Source organism: Syngnathus leptorhynchus, chromosome 12 (genome assembly GCF_054491065.1).
Source record: "Syngnathus leptorhynchus isolate UIUO chromosome 12, UIUO_Slep, whole genome shotgun sequence".
NCBI lineage: Eukaryota > Metazoa > Chordata > Actinopteri > Syngnathiformes > Syngnathidae > Syngnathus > Syngnathus leptorhynchus.
In genome coordinates, this window is record NC_141206.1 from 11280520 (window position 1) to 11301681 (window position 21162).

At 55.9% G+C, this 21162-nt stretch overlaps 6 protein-coding genes across 13 annotated transcripts; 4 read left to right on the top strand and 2 right to left on the bottom strand.

The window, feature by feature from the left end:
• The first annotated feature begins 125 nt into the window (after nucleotides 1-125).
• cnnm3 (cyclin and CBS domain divalent metal cation transport mediator 3) lies at nucleotides 126-5571 on the top strand. Of its 4 annotated transcripts, XM_085926201.1 has the most exons (11): nucleotides 153-1161; nucleotides 1346-1680; nucleotides 1776-1952; nucleotides 2082-2239; nucleotides 2308-2451; nucleotides 2527-2685; nucleotides 2799-2968; nucleotides 3044-3140; nucleotides 3213-3343; nucleotides 3424-3601; nucleotides 4137-5571. In XM_085926201.1, exons 1-11 carry the CDS (start codon nucleotides 295-297, stop codon nucleotides 4199-4201), a joined length of 2481 nt encoding a protein of 826 aa, XP_085782327.1. In that variant the 5' UTR covers nucleotides 153-294; the 3' UTR covers nucleotides 4202-5571. The 4 variants fall into 4 exon arrangements, with proteins under 4 accessions (XP_085782326.1, XP_085782324.1, XP_085782325.1 ...); XM_085926200.1 differs by lacking the exon at nucleotides 4137-5571 and adding an exon at nucleotides 3756-4126 and having other exon boundaries at nucleotides 126-1161; nucleotides 2308-2685; XM_085926198.1 differs by having other exon boundaries at nucleotides 139-1161; nucleotides 2308-2685.
• A 1878-nt stretch (nucleotides 5572-7449) lies between these two features.
• LOC147048554 (transcriptional regulator protein Pur-beta-like) lies at nucleotides 7450-9417 on the bottom strand. Its single transcript, XM_085925630.1, has one exon. It carries the CDS (start codon nucleotides 9244-9246, stop codon nucleotides 8230-8232), a length of 1017 nt encoding a protein of 338 aa, XP_085781756.1. The 5' UTR covers nucleotides 9247-9417; the 3' UTR covers nucleotides 7450-8229.
• Nucleotides 9418-11005: 1588 nt separating this feature from the next.
• ved (ventrally expressed dharma/bozozok antagonist) lies at nucleotides 11006-12345 on the top strand. Its single transcript, XM_085925634.1, has 3 exons — nucleotides 11006-11342; nucleotides 11550-11743; nucleotides 11987-12345. Exons 1-3 carry the CDS (start codon nucleotides 11030-11032, stop codon nucleotides 12341-12343), a joined length of 864 nt encoding a protein of 287 aa, XP_085781760.1. The 5' UTR covers nucleotides 11006-11029; the 3' UTR covers nucleotides 12344-12345.
• Nucleotides 12346-12862: 517 nt separating this feature from the next.
• On the top strand, nucleotides 12863-16354 carry gnsb (glucosamine (N-acetyl)-6-sulfatase (Sanfilippo disease IIID), b). 2 transcript variants are annotated; one of them, XM_085925627.1, is made up of 13 exons: nucleotides 12863-13174; nucleotides 13679-13738; nucleotides 13805-14008; nucleotides 14071-14136; nucleotides 14224-14322; nucleotides 14381-14548; nucleotides 14615-14697; nucleotides 14762-14880; nucleotides 14953-15056; nucleotides 15142-15243; nucleotides 15318-15428; nucleotides 15510-15620; nucleotides 15684-16354. In XM_085925627.1, exons 1-13 carry the CDS (start codon nucleotides 13013-13015, stop codon nucleotides 15834-15836), a joined length of 1542 nt encoding a protein of 513 aa, XP_085781753.1. In that variant the 5' UTR covers nucleotides 12863-13012; the 3' UTR covers nucleotides 15837-16354. The 2 variants fall into 2 exon arrangements, with proteins under 2 accessions (XP_085781753.1, XP_085781754.1); XM_085925628.1 differs by having other exon boundaries at nucleotides 15537-15620.
• Nucleotides 16355-16574: 220 nt separating this feature from the next.
• Nucleotides 16575-18051, bottom strand: mrps24 (mitochondrial ribosomal protein S24). 2 transcript variants are annotated; one of them, XM_085925635.1, is made up of 5 exons: nucleotides 17864-18051; nucleotides 17542-17602; nucleotides 17291-17356; nucleotides 17077-17188; nucleotides 16575-17000 (listed from the first exon to the last, which is right to left on the bottom strand). In XM_085925635.1, the coding sequence occupies exons 1-5, from the start codon at nucleotides 17890-17892 to the stop codon at nucleotides 16717-16719; spliced, it is 552 nt and encodes a 183-aa protein (XP_085781761.1). In that variant the 5' UTR covers nucleotides 17893-18051; the 3' UTR covers nucleotides 16575-16716. The 2 variants fall into 2 exon arrangements, with proteins under 2 accessions (XP_085781761.1, XP_085781762.1); XM_085925636.1 differs by lacking the exon at nucleotides 17864-18051 and having other exon boundaries at nucleotides 17542-17794.
• Nucleotides 17901-20233, top strand: nudcd3 (NudC domain containing 3). 3 transcript variants are annotated; one of them, XM_085925633.1, is made up of 7 exons: nucleotides 17901-18183; nucleotides 18272-18352; nucleotides 18691-18926; nucleotides 19145-19280; nucleotides 19379-19522; nucleotides 19625-19813; nucleotides 19897-20233. In XM_085925633.1, the coding sequence occupies exons 2-7, from the start codon at nucleotides 18311-18313 to the stop codon at nucleotides 20005-20007; spliced, it is 858 nt and encodes a 285-aa protein (XP_085781759.1). In that variant the 5' UTR covers nucleotides 17901-18183; nucleotides 18272-18310; the 3' UTR covers nucleotides 20008-20233. The 3 variants fall into 3 exon arrangements, with proteins under 3 accessions (XP_085781759.1, XP_085781757.1, XP_085781758.1); XM_085925631.1 differs by having other exon boundaries at nucleotides 17902-18352; XM_085925632.1 differs by having other exon boundaries at nucleotides 17904-18352; nucleotides 19154-19280.
• The last annotated feature ends 929 nt before the right edge of the window (nucleotides 20234-21162 follow it).

Below are 21162 nucleotides of genomic sequence, written 5' to 3' on the forward strand. Positions count from 1 at the left end.
CCTTCCTATAGGACGACTGCTGCAATGTGGCACGCGCCCATGCAAACAGCGCCAAAATGAGCGGCCCGGTGGAAGCCGGGCCGGGCCGAGCCAACATGGTCGCCACGGCGCGCAGTTTCACGGGCGCCATATTGGCTCGCTTGTGCTGCGTTACCCGACTGCCAGGAAATTTGAGACCTCAGTCGTTTAGTCGCATTTATTACTCACCTCATCCTTCTGCTTAAAGTGTAAAATGTGTACAAGTCAGTATAGACGAGGCGGTGCTTCGTTTTACGTCCCTAGCTTGTACCCTGCATGATTGAAATCATCTGCATGATTTCTTGCATCTTCGATTTGAGAAAGCATCGGGCGGCCGTTTTCAACACGTCCACTTGTCGTTTGTCCCACGATTTGAACGCCGCATGGCTTCGAGAAGGCGGGGCCTGCCTGCCTGCCCGGCTGCCTGCCGCGGAGTTGAGTCACATGACCCGCCCCGGAGTCAGCCTGCCCAATTCCAATATGGTGGCCAGCTTGGCAGGTCTTCGCTTGCTGTTGATGCTATTGTTGCCGTGCGGGATCCGGTTGGGCTTGTGCGACCAGGCCGTCGTGCGCCTGCGCCCGGAGGACCCCGCGGGCCGCGTGTGGATGAAGGCGGGGATCATCTCGGCGCCCCGGGGATTCTCGTTCAAACTGCGGCTCTTCGCCACCGGCCTGACGAACCGGACCTGGCCGTGGCTGGCCTTCGCGGCCGCCGGGGATGAGCTCGGGGACCCGTGCGGGGACCACGACAGACGGCGGCAGGCCGCCTTCCAGGTGAAGCAGCCCTTCGTGGCGGCGGATTGCGGCGGGCTACTGACGGTGGAGGTCAAGCCGGGGAGCGGGGCCGAACAGCACATCCTCCATCACGTGTGCGTGGAGAGCGCTGGCGTATGGACCTCGGCCGGTGAGGACAGGCTGCGCGTCGCCGCGGACGAGCCTCTGCCACCCGAGCCCATCCCCGCGTGGGGCCTGGCGGTGTCGGTGCCGATGCTGGTGCTCGTCTGCGGGCTGCTAAGGACGGTCCATCTCAGCTTGCTGTGGCTCGACCCGGTCGAGCTTTACGTGCTGCACAGCTGCGGTTCCGAGGAGGAGAAGCGCGCTGCCAAGCGGCTGGAGCCGGTCAGGAGGAGAGGGAACTTCCTGGTAAAGAAAAACAAATCGACAAATTGTCTCAGAATGCCAAATCATTCAAATATGCCTTTGAGATGATTGTCATGAGCAAGATGAAAATGTTTGCTTTTCTCCTGATTTTGGTCCCAAAAGTGTCGCCGTGACGCAAGTCCCTGACTCGTCTTTGTTGTTTCTGGGCGTGCATCGCGCACGGCAGGCGTGCTCGCTGCTCTTCCTCTGCGTCCTGGGTCACTCGGCCTCGGCGGTGCTGCTGTACCGGGCGTTGGGCTCGGTGGCGGCGGCCGCCTTCGCCGCCGCCTTTGCGCTCTTCTTCCTGGCCGAGCTGCTGCCCCACGTGGTGTGCTCCGGCCACGGCTTCCGGCTGGCCCCGGGCCTCACCTGGCTGGCCCAGGTGAGCATGGTGCTCACCTGCCCGCTCTCCTGCCCCTTGGGCCTGGTGCTGGACCTGGCGCTCAGGCGCGACATCAGCACCTGCTGCATCCGCGAGCGGGCCATGGAGATGATCCGCACCAGCGTCAACGACCCCTACAGGTACAATGAGCATAGCATAGCATAGCATAGCATTGCTTTGCTTCGCTTGGCTGCGCCGTCTGGAGTTTGGTCTCTCCCACGTTGCCACGTTGCAGTGAGTTTGTGAAGGAGGAGTTCAGGCGCGGGGCGCTGCGCAGCAAGACGGTGGAGGACATCTTGACGCCGCTGAAGGACTGCTTCATGCTACCCAGCTCCACCCTGCTGGACTTTGCCACCATGTCGGACATCATGCAGAGCGGCTACACGCGGGTGCCCATCTACGAGGAGGAGAGGTGGGTCTCCGAAAGTGCGCTCGGACTCTCCACTCCAGTCTCGTGCGGCTAGCGTCGGAGCGGGCGACTGATTGCGTGTGCCTGCCTGCCTGCCTGCCTGCCTGCCTTGCTGCCTGCCTGCCCGCGCAGGTCCAACATTGTAGAGATCCTCTACGTGAAGGACTTGGCGCTGGTGGACCCCGACGACTGCACGCCCATGACCACCATCACCAAGTTCTACAACCACCCGCTGCACTTTGTCTTCAACGACACCAAGCTGGACGCCATGCTGGAGGAGTTCAAGAAAGGTCTCGTATAGGCGGGCGGCTCGGCTCCTTCCTTCCCCTCGTCGCCGACCTTAGCTTGTCGCCTCCAGGAAACTCTCACATGGCCATCGTGCAGAAGGTCAACAATGAGGGCGAGGGCGACCCCTTCTACGAGGTGCTGGGACTGGTCACCCTGGAGGACGTCATCGAGGAGATCATCAAGTCGGAAATTTTGGACGAGTCCGATGGCTACCGTAGGTTCCCTCGAAGCCGGATGGGAAGGCTGCCCGGCGTTGTTGACCTTTGGGCTCTTTTGTTTGATTTGGCAGTGGACAGGAAGGTGAAGCGTCCTCTGCCCCCCCTGGAGATCCCCCTGGAGCCTCGGGCCACCCCCGACGAGTTCTCGCTCTTCAAGACACCCGAAGGCGAGCCCAAGATCAGGACGTCGCCGCAGCTGCTGCTGGCCACTCACCGCTTCCTCTCTAGAGGTGCGTGCGTGCGTGCATGCATACGTCCGTGCGTCCGTGCGTCCGTGCGTGTTTTCTTCCGCCGCCTCACTTGCGGTCTCCCACTCACTCACGCACGCACACGCCGTGCGCAGAGGTGGAGCACTTTGGCCCGGCGCGCGTGTCGGAGAAGATCCTTTTCCACCTCCTGCGCCACCCCAGCGTCAACCAGGAGGTGCACTTTGACCCGGGCAACCGCCTCAGCCCCGCCCACTATCTGTACACGCGCAACCACCCGGTGGACTACTTCATATTGCTGCTGCAGGTGCGTGCGTGCGGGCGTTCGGGCGGGCGGGCGTGCTCAAGGAAGGGCGGCTCAGTGCGCGTGTTGTGGCGGCAGGGTCGAGTGGAGGTGGAGATCGGCAAGGAAGGCCTGAAGTTTGACAACGGCGCCTTCACCTATTACGGCGTCTCGGCGCTCACGCTGCCATCCTCAGGTCAGCGTGGGAACTGCACCAACACTTTTTTTTTTTTCCCCCCCCTCCAATTTAAACGTGTGCCTCGTACAGTGCATCAGTCGCCGGTGTCGAGTCAACGTCAGTCCCCGCGAGATCCCTTCGATGCGTCCGACGCCACCACGCCGTCCACTTACTGCCCGGACTACACGGTCCGAGCGCTCACCGACCTGCAGCTGGTCCGGGTACGTGTGAGATCTCATCTCGGACGGGACTTTGCACGCATGAAGACGTGACGGGGAGCTCTTTCCGCTCTCGGGCGCAGGTGACCCGACTGCAGTACCTGAACGCCCTGAGAGCGTCGCGGGGCGGCGGCAGTGGCGGCGGCAGTGGCGGCGGCAGTGGCGGCACCAGCCCAGACCCGCCGGAGATCAAGATCCTTCCCAACAGTCACACCAAATTGCTCAACGAGAGGAACGCGGCGGCGGCGGCGGCACCGCAAGGTAAGTCGAGCCGGGTCGGCGCGGGCCTCGGGGGAGCTCCGCCACTTTCTCTTTCCCCTTTCCTGTCCGCTGTACTAATCAAGGTCTCTCTTTCTCTCTCTCTCTCACTCTCACTGCTTCCTCTTGTTCTTTCTTGGCTGACTTTCTCCTCCAGACTTGAACTTCTCTTTCTTTGCCACCATAGACAACTACCGCTAGTGCGGCAGGTGAAGGCAACAACCGAGCGAGCGAGCGAGCGAGCGCACATGCTACGTCTGGGCTTGTGTGTGTGTACACGTTTGTAACTCTTCTTCGCCCTGAATGTTGGATTCAGACAAGGCCTGCCCCTCCCTCGCTTCGCTCCCATTGAGCACGTCGAATATTTCCTTTTTCGCATTGTGCTGATTTCCTTTTACCGTTCTAGTTTTAATATTCCAATTAGGAATTGATTTCAATCATTGTCAACGAATAACCCTTTTTCTTGTCCGAGTCCCGGCCAGCCGGGCCGGCACGTGGCCGCCCCCTGACTCCACTGTCCTGTGCTCTCGTTGGTCAGCTTGCGCAGATGCAACAGAAATGGACAAAGACGAGGAAGAAGGCGGCGACGAGGCCCGTGCGTAGCGATGGCCTCTTTAAGCGGCGTTCGCCTGATTGGACGAGACTGCGCTCCATTTCCTTGATGTCATTGTAATGATCATCATTATTACCGTTCCGTTTTGTAAACACTGTGTGTACATTTTTATGGTGAATTGGGCCGGTGCCTTTCTTCCAAGTTTAGCGTAGCCATTGGTCACTTTTGCTGTTTGCGTGCCAAATTATCAGCGTGTGTGGCAGCGAGCGAGCGAGCGTCCGTCCGTCCGATCGGAAAAGCGACCCGCTCGATCTAGGCCGGATAGTCACGTGACCTGTCGGGCTGGTTTCCGTGGTTACGCCCAGGGGGTGCTCGGGCTTTGGCGATGCTAAGTGCTTGATAGGAATTTTCTTTGCTTGCCAAACATCTCACAGGACAAACGGATTGAATCTTGAAGGACACTTTCGAAACAATCCCATTCCACATTTGATTTGTGCTAAAGTTGCCGTAGCTAGCTAGCTAGCTAGTAGTTGTACTTTTGTTTGTTTTGATTGGGCGGGACGTTTTGACTCAACTGGAAGCCCGAGCTAGCACCTTGAACCTCGTCCCATTTTCTCTGGGCGAGTGTTAGCATCAGCATGCTAACTGAATGAAGTGGCAGCCCACGTTGCATTGCACAGTATTTTTCTTTTTTATTGGGCACCAGCTGACACTAGTTCTCAAAATGAAAGCCTGCCAAAGCTTTAGCCAAAGCTCATGAGACTCGTTTCGCAACCCGGAAGCTAACATGTCATTTTGGATGTCCTTTGAATGGACTTGACCAATTGACCTTGAGGCATAAGCCGACGCGCTAACTTTAGCTCTCTTGCCTTTGCTGGTCATGACTAAGGTACCGAGGCTAAGATAGTTTGCGGCTCTTTTGAATGGCTCACCGTGGTGTGAGCGTTTAACAGGCTACGATCAAATAACCTAAGATACGGTCGGACAATCGATGTCGAACCATTTAACAAGACTAACTTTTGTTTAGCTAGTTTTCTGAAGATGAGTGGTTCAAATCCAATGACGCCTGATTAGCAATTGGCTTGTTAACCAAGTATCACACATGTTCTCTCACTCTGTGTGTTTGTTTGCTCTTGGAATTTGAAATGCTGTCATCTCCCAGCAGAAAATCTTACTTGATTTCAAGATTTTTTTATTTTTTTTTTTGTATAAAAAGAGAATGTATAAAAGAAAACTGTCAGCCAGGAGTGCAAGTCTTTTGAAGTTAGAGAATAGTTGTTGTTTTTTTTAGAAGTTTGAACTTGCTCAATCACTTTCTGTCAGTGTTACTTTTTTATAGTTCTATCCGCAGCCGCCATGTTGGATTTAATACTTTTAATGATTCCATTTTCCTAGGAAATAAAGTCAGCCCTGTTCTAAATTCACGTTTGTCTTGGTTTTCTGTGTTGTAGCGTCCCAAAAACGATTACGCTCTGGTGAACGCTGCTGCGCTCGATGACTTGAGTCATCTTGTTTTCATATCGCTGTTAGCGTTTGCTCACGCTAGCTTGTCACGTTAGCGCGTCGTTTGGAGTGGTCCTGTATTCACGCTTACGGAGTTGTGACATTAGCATGACGTCGGCATGTCGGTCAGGTCGCGGTGAACCCATTGACCTCGTGTTTTGTGCACGGGCGCTTGTGTGTGGCGCCTCTCTCTGCCAGTCAGTCAGTCAGTCACATTGCGGGCACATGGCAACAGAATCTAAAAATAGCCCCCTCGCCTGCAGGATCAGGATTCAAAGCAGAATGCGTTGACATCCTTGCTTCTTCTTTCGCGTCCGTCCAGCACATCCTCTCCCGCCCGTTACTCCTTGTTATTGAATCCATTCTTTTTTTCTTTTCGTCCAATGAAATAACAGCAGCCTGTCCGTCACGTGTCGCCGGGTCAGTCTAATCTGCCCGACCGAGGCCGTCACGTTCGGCAGTGCTGACCTACGCCGTGTAAACTAGATTCGAGCAACGGCGCCGTTTCGTTGACCTTTGGCGTTTCAAATTCAATCGAGACGTTTGAATGACAGATGACACGCCGTGCACCCGCCTCACCGTGGGATGTCGAGGGCCGATTCGGGAGACCACGAAAACTTCTTATCATACAAGATCAGCCGGTAACGCTTCTGGTCGTCGGCCCAGCACTCGTATGATTTGTTGCGCTCCTTTGTCACAGTGGTCGAAGCAACGCTTGAAGTAGTTGCGCGTGCCAGCGTTAGTTGTGACCGACGCGCAATTTCCAGCGTCCAGGATGTCGATGAGGCTTAATCCGCCCGCTGGCGCAGCCACACTTGATTTGTCTCGCTGCCCGTTGAGGAATTAGCGCGCCGCGCTCCCACAATGCACCAGTGCCACGCCGCTCATTAGTCAGCCGTCACGCAAAGCCCCGATGACCTTTGATTTCAATTTGATTGATTCGTTATGCTCTGCGACAAATGACTACTGACTGACCAGACGGCTCCGTCTAAGTCTGAATTCAAATTTTTCCATGCGACATATAGCGCCGCTAACTCTTCTCGTGGTACATTGTCAAGAGACAAATTTGACGTTGAAGGTACACTTTGTGGGGCTACTGGTGGGGGGGGGGGGGTACATACTTGTCTAATGAGGATGTGGCGTGGGTCGACACAATCGTGTGCTTGTGAGCCAGCTGACTCCCTGAGCAGGAATGTGTGCGGGGGGGGGGGGGGGGAGCTCCGCCCACATTCTCCATTGAAACGTGCAGCTGCCAACGTCAAGTCAGGGACGCCGCCCATCGGGTAGCAAAGTAGCCTGTGTGTGTGCGTTACCAAATGTAAAGCACCAAACCAGTGGTACGAATGTCCTAGCCACACACCATTGATCTCAAAAGTTGGAATGGCTTTCTTTGTTGCAGACGTGGCAGTCGACGGGACGGGACGCGACGGGAGCGCTCGTAGCTTGGCCCCGAAAACGTTACCGCCGCAGTCCAAGGAGAAAAACAAACGCTCGTTGCAGAGAGCCGATCGAAAGCTAAGCCATATTGGCATGAAGATAGAAAATGAATGAAATCCATTGCGAAGAATTCAGCTCCACGGGGGGGGGGGGGGGGGGGCGTCCAGCGCACAAACAGGTACTGCGAGTGATGCTGCTAGCTGCTGGCCCGCCGTAGTGCTTACTTAGGCTGGTTGGTTGGTTGCGAATGTGTGTTGCTGCACCTTTTGTGTTCAAGCACGCTCTTTTGCCTCACTATTGCTCCAGACAAACTTGATGAAGCACAACAAACAAAGGAACAAATGCTGGCAGTCAACGCTGTTGAAAGAATTTCACATTTTCTTTATTTTGTCATTTCCTTTACACGATACATTTTCCTTTCAAAGTATTTGAAAATATCTTTTTTTGCCGCTGTAATAACTTTCCTATAATCTTGTGTCAATAATATAGTTCTGTTTTTGGGGAAAAAGAAAAAAAAGGAAAAAAGAACATCCACGGACGTGTTAGTTGGTGTCCAGCAGCACCTCTTGCTGATGTTTGATTTTTTTTTTGTTTTCTTAGTTTTTGTCCCGACGCCCGAGTGAGGCGAAAAAGGCCGACGGCAAAGGTGTTTTTTTTTTTTTTTGTGGCGGGGGAGCCCTGAACGTCGCCGTCCTCTGCCGGTATTGCTAAAAATGAGCCCTGGCTGTAATTTGGGCTGACTTCATCCCCCTTGTCAATCATGTGGCGGGCAGTGATTGTGTTTTGTTTTGTCCCCTGTGTGTGAGACTTTGATTGGCAGGCTTCTCCCCCAAACCTGCTAAGCATCCCACGCCGCGAACGAACGAACGAACGAACGAACGACAGTGAGGAGGAGGACGCCGGGAGCCTCTCAGCCTCCAAGTCCCGATTGGAACACTACTACCGAGTCCAACTTGGGTGCCAAGTGACACCGCAGCACGAGGCTGATGAACGCTCGTGTACTCTTTTTCTTTTTTGTTTTTTTCTTCCCCCCCCCCCCCCCCAATGCTGCTGTGGTTGTACGGACGTGCGCGCGCGCGCGCAGACGCGCACGTACAGCGGAGGCGGCGTGCGCGCGCTCGCTCGCTCGTGCGCGCTCTCAGTCGTCATCCACTTCGTCGCCCTCCGACTCGTCCCGCCTCTCGTAGATCTTGTCCCGGTGGCGCTCTTGGATCTCCTTCATCTCGTCGGCGTAGCGGCTAAAGGCGCCGCCGAACTTGGCCCAGGCCTTGAAGGGCACCGTGATGGAGTTCCGGTAGCTGGGCTTTACCTCGCTGACGCGCAGGAACACGCCGTACTTGTTGGAGCCCACGTCGAAGAAGAAGCGCTTGGAGTCCACCATGATGGAGGTGCCCTCCGGGAGCTCGCCGAAGCCCCCCGCCGCCATGCCGCCTGCCCCGCAGGCCAGCTCGTCGTCGTCGCCGCCGTAGTCGTCGATGAGCTTGGCCAGGGCGTCTCGGAACTCGATCAGGCCCTGCGCCGGAAGGGCTATGGTCTGGCCGGACAGCATGCCGCCCGCCGGGCCGCCCATGCCGAAGCCAGGCCCCCGGTTGACGGTCTGCCGGATCCGCAGGAACCTCCCCCGCTGGTTCTCCTTCAGGTCCAAGTAGTACTTGCGGTTCTCCCGCACCAAAAACTCGCTCTTGAGGGCTCGCCGAGGCCCGCCGTCCTCGCCGGCGGAGGCCTGCGCGATCTGCTCGGGGCTGCTGGGCCCCAGCTGGGCGTAGTGCTCGATAAAGTCCCCGAGGTAGTCGCGCACCTCGGCGGCCACTGACAGAGAGAGGGTCAGCCGACTTTTGGAGCCTCCGGCCCCGACCTCGGCGATCTTGATGAAGCGGCCCTTGCTATTCTGCTTGACGTCCAAGTAGAAGCGCTTGTTCTGGATGTCGAGGCGCTTGGAAGCCAGCTCCTGGGTCTCCTGCTCTCTCTGGAAGTGCTGGAAGCCGCCGCCACTGCCGCTACCGCCGCTACCGCCGCCAGCGCCGCCACCGCCGCCGCCGCGCTCACTCCCGCTGTCACCATCCGCCATGTTCAGCTTCTGCCCATCTCCTCCTCTCTGGCAAGCGCGCGTCGCCTTCATGCTCGCCGGGGCTGCGCGCTGGCGGAGGCTCGCCATTGGCCGAGCCGCCTGTCGCTCGCCAAAGTCTCCACGGTTACAGCCCTGCCATTCGCCACCGTCCCTTGTCAGTCACGCCCCTGCCGGAGCGCTCACGCGCCATTGGCGGAGAGGCAAGTTCCGGTTGCGATCTTCCCAAACTATTTTCAGCCGCTCGCTCGCTCGCTCGCTCGCTCGCGTCAAACGTCGACTCGTTGGTATGGTGACGTCATGTTTACGAAACGACGAGTCGTGGAAAGCTGTCGGTGGGTGGACGACGTCGTGAGTGACGTTCAAAGCACAAAACGGACGCTTTAGCAAAGAACCAAACGGCGGGTGGGCCGGCCGACGGACGCACGCACGCACGCAGGCACGCAGGCCGTGGCAGCCTTTTTCTGCTTGGAAAGCAACATGGCACGCGCCCGCCTGCGCCGACCGACAGGAGGCAGGCAGCAGAGTTTCTTATTCGTTGACTGCTTCTTTGATCACAAACAAGATATTTCGGTTGCATTACCTTTCACCTTTCTTTCACCCCGCGACAGGACTTGGAAAGCAGATATGACAACTGGACATCATTCCCCAAGCTAGCTCTAGTTACTCTGGAGAGCAGTAGAGAAAACAAGTGAAAAGACGGGAACAGTTTGGGTAGGAAGGGCATGTTGAAGTGGCTTTCACCCTTTTCATCGTTTGAAGAATAAAAAAAAAAATAGCAAGAACTGACTCGACTTTCCTGCTCCATCGCCCCCAAAATGCTAACAACTTATTATTGTCTTTGAATTTTTTTTCGCCCCCTGAGCGAAATACGGTGGAGACCAAGCGGCGTGTTCTTGCCAAGGTTTCTTGTTTGGATGCAGCAGATATGTCACGTCATTTCAGAGTGGCAACAAAATAGCGTCACCTCCTGTCATCGGCCCAAAGTTCAAAATACTTGGCGTGGGAAGCTTCATGTAAAACGGTGATGGAGTCACAAAGTTAAGTTGAGCGCAGCTTTGGGTCGAGAGAAACGCTCGGGTCCAATCGACGACCCGTGAACATTGCGCGATCACCGGTGCTTGCAAATGATGACGTGGCCTAAAGTCCGTGTCCGGCGTGGAGACCCGTGCGGTGCTGGTCTCGGTGGGGGAGGTCGGGTCGCTGACTGCCGCGCCGACTCGTCCCGCCGACTCGTCCCACCGGCTCCATCAAAGCCCGGGGAGCCTTTGAAGGCTTGATAGGGATCAATAGAAGAGGGGAAGCGCTCCTGACGGAGAAGGCCTTTTCAGACGCAAGTGCCGACGGCCAATCCGCTCACGCGCGGCCCGAGTCGCCATGGGCGCTGGTGTGCTGCTTGCCATTTAGCTTTAAGCTTCAGAACCGAACCGCACCGCTCGGCAAACTTTGACTGACAGACGGACGTACGACAATGTGTGTGAGAGACGCCTTGAGTAGTGGGGTGAGGGGTGGGCTCCATGACAGTAGCAAACAGGCCTGTTTAAGAGATGAAAGAGCCTGAATGGAGCCAATCAAAGGGCAGTCCAGTGTGTGGGGGGGGGGGGTCTACGATAGGGGTGGTCATGGACGGGGAGGGGGCATCCCCATGTACTCCTGCAGTCTGCCATCATCATCCCATGTTGCCAATGAGAGCGTACGTATGAAATCAGGCCAAAAAAAGTTCAATACAACTCAACCGTTTGAAGGCGCCCATGATGGTTTTGCTCCTTTCCATGTCCACGGAGGTGCGTGGCTGAGGTGTTGTCTATTGGCAGGAAGGTCGGGGTGGGGGGGGGGGGGGGGTCTAGACTCACTGGAGCCTCATTGAGACTGAATGACTGCACTTGTGAGGGGAGGGTGCCAAGGAAGGCTTGTACCCTTTGATGTGCGTAGAGGCGGGCCGCCGCCTATAAAAACAGCGGCGCGTGCCCCCACTCCACCCCTTCACTTACCTGAACACGGCACACACGTCATGAGGGGACACTTTTCCATTGAGTGGATGGCGCAAAGCAGCCGGCAGCGACCCGCCGACGGGGCGGCTCTCGCCGGCGCCAGCGCCGAGAGCCTGCCGGGGTTCTACCGAAGGGCCTGCGATGACGGTGGAGGAGCCTCAGCCAAGATGGACACCGGGGAGCACACCAAAAGTGGTGAGTCTGACACACGCACAATGGACTCGGGTCATTCTTTTCAGAAAATGAAATGTTACATGATTTTTAAGAGAACTGAAATAGTTCCAAAAGCTATAAATGTAATGCTGGACATTAAACATCCAACAATTGAGTTGAATTTTGAAGAAAGAAAAAAAAAAATCTCAAATCATTTCAACGTGAGGTAGAAATAAGTTGTGCTGGCAGCTCCGGAGCCAGAGGAGGAGACGTCGGGCTACGAGAGCGAGCGTTCCCTCTCGCCGCCGTCAGGCAGGAGGCCGCGCACGGCCTTCACGGCAGAGCAGATTGGCAGCCTGGAGCGAGCCTTCAAGAGGAGCGCCTACCTGGGCACGCAGGACAAGGCGCAGCTGTGCCGCAAACTCAACTTGTCCGACAAACAGGTCCGCTTGCGCTCGCCACGCAGCCCACTTTGCTTCGAATGCCGCCGAGATTTGAACTAGCATGCTGTCGGGTGCTTTGCTGCCATCTGGTGGCACCGACACGCAGTCACAAAAGAAATTTGAACGTCAACTGATCGAACTCATGCCCATTTTTATTTCCACGACAATTTGGACTTTTCCTCTGTGTGATAGTGATCCACTTAAGAATGCACACATCTGACATTTTCCTTTCTTCCTCCCCAGATCCGAAACTGGTTTCAGAACCGGCGCATGAAGCTGAAGCGGACGGTGCAGGACGCCCTGGCGCACGCCTGTCAGGCCAGCGCCGCCGCGTCGCGCTTCGGCCCTTACCCTGAGCTGCGGGGGTTCGGGCCGGCGCCCTACCCGCTCTACCACCACCCCGCGCCGCTGGCGCTTGAGTACGGCGCCTTGGCTCAGCCGCCGCCGCACAACCTCCAGTATACCTCACCTCTGGACTCGCTCTACCTGTACGGTGGCGTGCCGGGCGCCGTGTTGCCGGGCGCCGTGTTGCCCGCCGCCGCCACGCCCCCTTCCCCGACTCCGCCTCCTCTGATGGCAGCCTACACGGCGTACTACTGACAGACAGACAGACACAGTGGCTGTGTCTCGTTCGATGGATCTTGGTGTTGTTTTTTTTTGGTTTGCGTGATGATTTCTGTATTTCTTAGTCGATTGCAATAAAATGCAGCCATGCATGTTGCCTAGCCTAGCCTAGCCTAGCCTAGCTCTGGTCCTCACTGGAGCCAAAAGGTGGTCACCAGTTAGCGACTCATTCAAAACACTTTGACTGCAAGGAAAGCCAAAGGCACCGCTCGACAAATAATTGACGTCATGACGTGTCGTGTCTTACGTTTGAAGGAATGCTTGTCGTTTGGAAACTTCAATCGGCTGCTTGAACTTTGACGTCACTGCCTGGTCTCGAATTTGCTTTATTTGGGAAAATAAAAAAAGAAGGCTTTATTTTCCAAATGCAACATTTGTGCACGCACCCACGTGGTACCAAAAAAAAAAGGGCTGACTGGCGTGAATTGGATTGGATTTTTTTTGCTGACTGGCGCGAAGTTTTAGTTCAAAGTCTACTTCGGACATCGTGTTCTTCACGCCCACTGGCGCCCACGTGACCAGCAGCACTTCCTCAAGCCGCAGCTCGCACGCACGCATCTTCTTGCAACACAGGCTGATTTTCTTGCTGCCTTGAATGCAATCTTCGCCGCTTTTGTCTTTCGTGTCTCTGTTTGTGTCGCGGTGATGCTCGTGGGAGTGTTGCGCGTGCTCGCGCTTGGCGCCCTGCTCACCTGCGGCGCGAGGCGCGTGCTCGGCGCCGGCGGGATGCCCGGCGCCGGCGTGGTGCCCGGCAGCAACATCGTCCTCATCGTCACCGACGACCAGGACCAAAACCTAGGGGGCATGGTGAGTACACGCAGTCGCTCGGCAGCTGACCTTTGGAGCCACCTCCTTGGAGGAACATTTGACGGTTTGCATTGGAAAACCCGCGTGCACTCCCCCCCCCCCAGCCAAATGTCACTTCCCGTTTGATTTGTTGCCTGTCACCCACCGTCGACTTTTTGGCGTCAAGTGGTGGCGTGGAGGGCTTGGTTTGGAGCCGGGGCATAATTGCGCACAAGAAATTGGTGTCCTCCTTGATTGGAATTGAATCCGAGTATTCGTCTTCCAATGCCTTGTTAATTTGCTCTTGGACTGCACGCTCTGTCTAAATCAAGAAATGAAGGCTTCCATGCAGTAACATCCAAAAGGTTTGATTTGATTTTAGTTTGTGAGCCCATCTCATCTGAATTCACAAATGCGTCTTCCAGATGAATGTGCTACAGAATTGCCAATCATCTTGCCCGTCTGTCCGTCGGGTTCGTCTTGCCTTGCCTTGCCTTGTCTTGACTTTGACTTGCTGTTGAGCAGACCCCGATGAAGAAGACCAAATCTCTGATCGGAGACGCCGGCGCTACCTTTGTCAACTCGGTGAGTCCGCTTGTGTTTGGGCTAATGCTGTCGCCGGCCGCGCCCTCACCATAACCCCGCCCCCAGTTCACGGTGACGCCGCTGTGCTGCCCGAGCCGCTGCAGCATCCTGACGGGCCGCTACCCTCACAATCACCTGGTGAGGAACAACTCGCTGGGCGGGAACTGCTCCAGCGCGGCCTGGCAGAGCCGAGGCGAGTCGGAGGCCTTCCCCGTCTTCCTCAGCAAGAGCGGCTACCAAACCTTCTTTGCCGGGAAGTACCTGAACCAGGTGGGCCGACAGACACCTTTTCCGACCTGCGCTCGACGGACGCTCTTTTTGTCTGTCGACAGTACGGCAAGAAGGAAGCGGGCGGCGTCGGCCACGTTCCGCCCGGGTGGGACCAGTGGCACGGTCTGGTCAGTGGCACGCGCGCGTGCGGGCCGCCGCCTTTCTTTCCACACACGCGCATAAAAGGAGAACGTGGCGGCTGTGTGTGCGCCCAGGTGGGCAACTCCCGCTACTACAACTACACCCTGTCCAGAAACGGGGCTGAGGAGAAGCACGGCGACAACTACGCGGACGACTACCTCACCGACCTCATCGTAAGTGGTCGTCGGCCCGCCTGGCGGCCCCCGCCCCACTCAGCTTTCCCGCCCGCAGGCCAACCGCTCGCTTCAGTTCCTGGACAACCGCAGCCCTCAGCGTCCGTTCTTCCTGATGCTGGCGCCGCCCGCGCCCCACTCGCCCTGGACGGCCGCCCCGCAGTACCGAGGGCGCTTCGCCGACGTCAAAGCGCCCAGGGACGGAAGCTTTGACAAGCCGGCCAAGGTGAAGGCAAAACCCACACGGCGCGGACACCGGAGAGGGAAGCATCCCCGTTTGTTTTTTTTGCAGGACAAGCATTGGCTGCTGCGCCAGCCCGCCAACCCCATGCCCAACAGCTCGCTGGCCTTCCTGGACGACGCCTACCGCAAAAGGTGTGGCAAAGGCGACCGGCCGGCCGGCTCCGCGAGCCAGATGAGAAGGAGCATTATGCCGCAGGTGGCAGACGCTGCTGTCGGTGGACGACCTGGTGGAGACGCTGGTGAGGAAGCTGGAGGAGCTGAAGGAGCTCAACAACACGTACGTCGTCTTCACCTCGGACAACGGCTATCACACAGGTGAGCGGAAGGCTCACGGGCGGGTTCCCGACACGCCAGCGCCGCTGTGTTTTTTTTTTCTTCTTCCCGCAGGTCAGTTCTCTCTGCCCATCGACAAGCGTCAGTTGTACGAGTTTGACATCCGCACGCCGCTGCTGGTGCGCGGCCCCGGCGTGAAAGCCAACATCACGCTGAAGGTCACAAGATTGGAATTTTGGATTGAAAAGGGGAAATCCACGGTCGACGGTGATGGTTTTTGTTGTTGCTCCCCCCCCCCCCCAGGCTCCCGTGCTAAACATTGATCTGGCGCCGACCATTCTGGACATGGCCGGCATCAACGCGTCGGCCGCCGACGTGGACGGGCAGTCCTTCCTGCCTCTGATGGTCGGCCGATGACATCGCCCTCGCTCGCTCGTCCGTCCGACCGACCGACCTAACGTGTCGTTGTTCTGCGCCAGGCGCCGTGTTTGCGCAAGGGCTCTGCGCGTCCCTTCTTCCTGGTGGAGCACACGGGGGAGGGGCTGTCCAGCGCAGACCCCAGCTGCCCCGAGATGGGGCCCGGCCTGTCGGTGAGCGGCCGGCCGTTTGTCAGATGGAAATGCTTAGAATGCTGACTCCACGGTGAGCGAGGTTTGAATTTGCCGGCTCAGCAATGTTTCCCCGACTGCGTGTGCGAGGACTCCTTCAACAACACGTACGCCTGCGTCAGGACGCTGGACGGACGCGACGACATGCAGTACTGCGAGTTCGCCGACAGCGAGGTAAGGCAATGTCGAGGTGCTGTTTGTGGCCAAATCTCCACAAGCTTCTTTTTGCGCCGCCAGTCCTTTGTGGAGGTGTACGACCTGAGTTCGGACCCCCACCAGCTGGAGAACATTGTGAAGAAGGTGGACCCGGCCGTGCTGCAGACCATGAACCAGCGCCTGATCAAGCTGCAGTCCTGCCAGGGCGTCGGCTGCCGCGCCCTCTCCACGTGAGGGAGATGTGGCCAAAGCCGCCGTTTTGATTCACACCGGCCACGAGGAGGACCTACTTCTTTAGTTTGGCCGGCGAAAGGTGCGCTCCACTCCCTGTTTAGTTCCCCGTTGCACCACAAGATGAAGGAAGCCTTGTGTCGCCGTGAATCACTTTTTTGGGGTTTAAATTGGATCATTTTGAATGTTGTTGTCGCCGTGAGCCCGCTAAGTGAAAGATAGCAAAGAGCCACGCGTAATTGCCCTGAAATGGCAGTGGCAGGCTCCAGGGCTCCTCTTCTCATTCCAACTTTGTTGCCTCTGTGCCACCTTTTGCATACAAATGAATCTCACTTGTGAAGATGAAAGGTGAACTCTGCAAAGTGCGCCAAGTCGGTGCGCAAATGAAACGCAAGTTTGTCTTTTCAAACCATTGGGACACTTTTCAAATGAAATTGCACATCCTTTTGAAGTGTTTTGCTGCAATCAAGCCTTCCATGTGAATGATTGCACTGTGACAAATGAAAATCAATCCAAAATAGTCTTTCTTGAATGTGGTTTACATTTGTTTTCCTTTGAAATTGGAAGCTTATGTTTAAAATCATCCAAATTAGTCTCAGAAAGTCTGTCCCCAACAAAGACGGCCTGAACGGCAAAGGCCGTGTAAAAACAGGAAGCTTATTGTCTCTGCTTTTTGCTCAGAAACGCACCCTTCGAAATGAGGACCAATAGTTAGAAACAAAACAAAGTCAGTGAGTGAGCATGACTTCATTTCTTTTTATTTTTTCAAGTAGGCCATCGCAAACAACCCGGCGAGTGTCCGTCGTCGGCAATTTCTAAAATAAATTGGAGAAACCGACCGAACGAACGAACCCAGGGCTGGCTTTCCGTGACGGGAGGGCCGTCACAGATATTTGTACACTTGCTTCTCCTGCAGCGTCTGCACGTCCAGCTTGACGGGACATTTGTAGAAGTGCGACAGCAGCGACTCGGCGTATCCAATCAGGAAGTAGAATTTCTGCGGCGGCAGCTTTTGCAGCAGGAGGGCGCACACGGTCAGCGCGTTGCCGCGCCGCTTGATCACCAGCTCGTCGGCCAGGCAGCCGTGGAAGGTGCCGAACATCAAGCGGCGGACGAAGGCGTCTTCTACCGCGCGATCGGCCGCGCCGTCCTCGCCTTTGAGGTTACCTGGCAGGGACGAAAAGGAACATGGGCGGGCGCCGCGCCGAGGTTTGGCGAAGGTCATGTTTGGAGACGGACGCACTGGTGTGCTGCGATAGCCATCCTTTGTGGTGGGCGATGTGGTGAGGTTTCAGGGCTTGTTCGTAGGTCAGAGGACGATCGCCTTTCCCCACTCTGATGCGAGCGGCTCGGTTCTGCCCGGCAAAAGAAGAACCAACGAGCCGGTCGGTCGGTCGGTCGGTCGGTCATCATCTTCGAGTTGGACAAACGCGGCGTGACGTCACCGTCGTGTTTACCTTGCAGCAAACTGCCGTGACGTGAAGCTTTCGGCTCCCGAGTGTACTTGCCCTGCTCGCTGCAGCCTGCACGCACCGAAAACAAATCATCGGGGTTGCAAGCATTTGGGGAATGTTTCTCTTTTGATATACTAGCCCACCCCCGCCCGGATAGCTGCAGCACACTTCTCGATAACAAACAATACAGTAGCACACAAAGTCAAAAGAACACTGAAATGTTCCTCGAAATGCCTTTAAATCGCTTGACTCACCAGGAACCTCAAGCGTCCTGTGCAGCTCAAGGGCGTCGCCATCTTGCTTTCACTCTTTGTCCTTGTTTTGGTACGACATACAAAACATTTATAAAATGGAATTAACAAAGGAACTAATTGAATTGAGTTTGATTTATAGGCATAAACTTGAAAACAAATTTAGAACTCGGTGCGGAACTAGATATAATTTCTCTCGTTGCCGGTGTGTAACGGATGACGAGACATGCTGGAACCGGATGTAGACTCAAATGAATTTTGTCGCAGTTTTTTTAAATAGTTAAACTAAATAGGTTCGCCTATTAAATGTATAAATTAGTGATACCTTATTTTCTTGTTGTTTATTTGATTCATAGCATCGGGGTGGTTTGTTCCTGTCACAGTCAACGTAAAGCCAACTTATTTTGAAAGTGTCCAACCGGATGCGAGCCATTGTTCTGGAAGGAACCCTCACAGACGTTGAAGAAATGCAAGGCTCCTGGCGTAAACATTGATTGTTTTCTTCTCAAAGTCCGCTTCTTCTCGCCTGTTTTTTTTTTTTCTTTCACCCCCCCCCCCCTTCCGTCCACACCAACGGCGCACAGAGCTACAGTGGAGCAACACTGAAAGTATCGCCATGTCGTCGCCACTCGAGATGACGGAAATGTACGACAACGCGCTGCTCGGCATTCTGCAGCACGTCGGAAACATTCATGACTTTCTTCACGTCTACTTTGGCTTTTTGTACCGCAAGACTGATTTTTATCGACTCCTCTCCGGTCCCGACGACAAGATGGGCTTCCCGCCAGGTGTGGCCGAGAAGATGGTGTTGAAGGTGGGCTCTCACTTCGCTCGCTCGCGCGCGACCCAATTCAAGCTTTGAGATGCGTGCAAGTTGCCCAGCACTATTTGAACTTTGTTTCCTAAATCTTGACATTGAATCAGCATTTCTGGCAAGCTTTGACAGACGCATTTGAGCATTTACCATTGAACGACGAGTCAGCTGGCTTCTGTACCAAAAAGGAAACCTTTTCCATGATGCTTGTATCGGTTGACAGGAGTCGAATGGTCGCTCGCAGCCATTTCGTGAACATTTCAGCGACAATTTCAGCCAAGTTCATTCATCGACGATCACAGTCTGAAAAGGTTTCCTCTGCCCCTTTTCCTACGCAGACGTTCAAGGTGTTTGAGAAGTTTTCCGAGGAGATGCGGAAAATGCAAAAGCAGCACGGGGACGAAATGGCAGGCGCTCCGGCGGCCATCCGGGAGCTGGAGGTCACGTCTGAGGCGACGCAAGCGGCGAGCTCCTCGTCGTCATGGGATCCCGAAGCCTCGGCCGTACCTCAGGCCGACGGCCCTGGCGGCGTGGCTCGACTGGACGGGAAGGCCGCGGCGTCCCGCTCAGACAAGTCCGTTTTTGCCCGTCGTTCATTCAAAACAAAAGCATAACGTGTTTCCCAGCGTCCCTGAACACTAAGCTTCCCCGTTGTCCCTCATTGCGCCGTGTCTCTGTTTGGGCCAGTGCCCCTGAATGCAGCGCATTGGTGCGCTCTACCGGACGGACGGTGTGACTTAGTCGGAGCTGTGAGGTAGCACGGAGACGACACTTTGCTCTTTTTGTTCCCGGGCCGAACAGGATCGGGTCGGCGTTGGACTCGGACAGCTACAACGGCGCCGTGCGGGACAAGTACCAGTGGTCTCAGGACTACAACGACGTGGAGGTGCGCGTCTTTGTGCCCGAGGAGGTGGTCAAAGGCAAGCAGGTGAGCCCCGTGGCGATGGTGCACGCGTGAAGCCCTTTGAGACGGCTTGCGATTGAGGGCGATCCAAATAAACTTGACTTGAGCGTGCCCCTTCCCAGGTGAGCGTGAGCCTGCGCAACGACGGCATGCGCATTTGCGTGCGCGCGGGGCCCGAAGAGCAGACGCTGGTAGAGGGCAAATTCTCTCACAAGATCAACACAGAGAATTCCCTGTGGAGCCTCGAACCGGGAAAATGCGTCGTGGTAACGGACCCGGCGCGTCGCACCTCGGTGGCGCAAATTCTCACGTCTTCTTCTTGGCTTCCTTTCTTTGGCCCTTGATTTCGGCATCCTGCGGCCGGCCAGCTGTCTCTGAACAAGTCGTCGGAGGTGTGGTGGAAGTGCGTCCTGGAGGGCGAAGAGGAGATCGACGTGGACTCGCTGAACCGCGAGCGCTCCATGGCCAGCGTGGACGAGGAGGAGCACGCCGTCCTCGACCGCCTCACCTTTGACTACCACCAGAAGCTGCAGGGCAAGCCGCAGAGTCACGAGATGGTCGGTGTGCGCGCGGCGGCGGCGTGGCCGTGTCTCTCTGTGGCTTCTGCGTGCCGATGTGTTGAACGGATGCTTATTTGCAGAAGGTGCACGAAATGCTGAAGAAGGGTTGGGAGGCGCAGGGCTCGCCGTTCAAGGGCCAGCAGTTCGACCCGTCTATGTTCGACATCCCTCCCGGCGCCGTGCAGTTCTGACGGGTCGGTGACATCACCGGCTCTGCCGGGCGCCCATCGAAAGGATGAAGGGGACACCGTCGACAAATTGGACGATCTCGTCCGTCCGTCTTCCTCGAGGACAAAAACGAGTCGTGTTGAAAAAAACCTCAGCGGCTCGCTCTGCCCCTTTAGCGACCCAAACGCCACGCCTGACGGACAAAGCTATTTCTAAAATGAAATAAAAGACAAACGTCACAGTGTTGTATGAGGTTGCTAATGTTTCATGACATTTGATTTTAGTGCCGTCCTCGCAACACGTGACCGACCGACCATGTGACGCTTAGAAGTAGACCGATGTCATTTGTCTTTCAGACACAAGAGGGCACTGTGCATCAAGTTGAGGACGACGTGTTGCGAGTACAAATTTGAATGCTGCTGAGCTCGTAAGCCAAGCTCGCCTCAAATCAATTTGGGCTCCTTCGATGTCATGGATGATGCGTTCACTACCTTCATCCTTCTTTATCTCCTTTCCTACCCTCTAATTGCCTTCCCTGGCCCCCTTCTAACCTTTCCTCCTCCAAATCTGTGGCTCCCCTCCCCCATCCTTTGGTCGCCCCCAAACCCCCTCTAAGTCAGTCATGTTATTCTAGGTCATGAGCAGCAGCCATTTCCCTGGAATGTTCCAGCGCTTGCCAAAGCCTCCCCATTGGAATGCATACACAAGCTAGGAAGCATGCGTGTGCGCCGCTCACCATGCCAACCAGCTGCTTCGGGCGTGTGCGCAGATGTCGTTTCCGTGTGCGCGCGCAAAAATGACAAATGGCAAAAAATTATGCCCAAACGTTGCACCTTCCGCCTACCATTTCCTGGTGGAGGTTCAGCCCCAATGAGTTGTCCCTTGAGCGCCCCCCCCCCCCCCCCCCGCCCCCTTTGACTCCCGGCCTCCCTCCCCTCTTTTCTCTCTGCTCTTGCGTGATAGGCGACATTGTGTAATGACTGCAGTAGGTCGCCACTATGCGGCAGGTCGTTGGGGGAGGGGCTGATATGATAGTGTGGAGAGGAAAATGAAGAAATGGGAAATCTCTGCACCTGTTTCCACGGCAACCCGGCTCTGAAGAAAGAAAAAAAAAACACACCAATGGGTTGCGACATTGTTCTCCCTCACACGCGCACGTGCACACTTGTACAGAATAC

Bases quoted from the DNA above. Each gene is read 5' to 3' on its own strand.
- cnnm3 (XM_085926198.1), top strand. From the start codon at position 295: ATGATTGAAATCATCTGCATGATTTCTTGCATCTTCGATTTGAGAAAG. The intron at 1,681-1,775 runs GTACAATGAGCA...GCCACGTTGCAG, and splicing joins AGCGTCAACGACCCCTACAG to TGAGTTTGTGAAGGAGGAGT. The intron at 3,602-4,136 runs GTAAGTCGAGCC...CTCGTTGGTCAG, and splicing joins GGCGGCGGCGGCACCGCAAG to CTTGCGCAGATGCAACAGAA.
- LOC147048554 (XM_085925630.1), bottom strand. From the start codon at position 9,246: ATGGCGAGCCTCCGCCAGCGCGCAGCCCCGGCGAGCATGAAGGCGACG.
- ved (XM_085925634.1), top strand. From the start codon at position 11,030: ATGACTGCACTTGTGAGGGGAGGGTGCCAAGGAAGGCTTGTACCCTTT. The intron at 11,343-11,549 runs GTGAGTCTGACA...TTGTGCTGGCAG, and splicing joins CGGGGAGCACACCAAAAGTG to CTCCGGAGCCAGAGGAGGAG. The intron at 11,744-11,986 runs GTCCGCTTGCGC...CTTCCTCCCCAG, and splicing joins TCAACTTGTCCGACAAACAG to ATCCGAAACTGGTTTCAGAA.
- gnsb (XM_085925627.1), top strand. From the start codon at position 13,013: ATGCTCGTGGGAGTGTTGCGCGTGCTCGCGCTTGGCGCCCTGCTCACC. The intron at 15,429-15,509 runs GTGAGCGGCCGG...TTGCCGGCTCAG, and splicing joins AGATGGGGCCCGGCCTGTCG to CAATGTTTCCCCGACTGCGT. The intron at 15,621-15,683 runs GTAAGGCAATGT...TTGCGCCGCCAG, and splicing joins GCGAGTTCGCCGACAGCGAG to TCCTTTGTGGAGGTGTACGA.
- mrps24 (XM_085925635.1), bottom strand. From the start codon at position 17,892: ATGAATCAAATAAACAACAAGAAAATAAG. The intron at 17,357-17,541 runs GTGAGTCAAGCG...CGGTGCGTGCAG, and splicing joins CAGGACGCTTGAGGTTCCTG to GCTGCAGCGAGCAGGGCAAG. The intron at 17,001-17,076 runs GTGCGTCCGTCT...CGTCCCTGCCAG, and splicing joins ATGGCTATCGCAGCACACCA to GTAACCTCAAAGGCGAGGAC.
- nudcd3 (XM_085925631.1), top strand. From the start codon at position 18,155: ATGTCGTCGCCACTCGAGATGACGGAAATGTACGACAACGCGCTGCTC. The intron at 18,927-19,144 runs GTCCGTTTTTGC...TTTTGTTCCCGG, and splicing joins GCGGCGTCCCGCTCAGACAA to GCCGAACAGGATCGGGTCGG. The intron at 19,814-19,896 runs GTCGGTGTGCGC...GCTTATTTGCAG, and splicing joins AGCCGCAGAGTCACGAGATG to AAGGTGCACGAAATGCTGAA.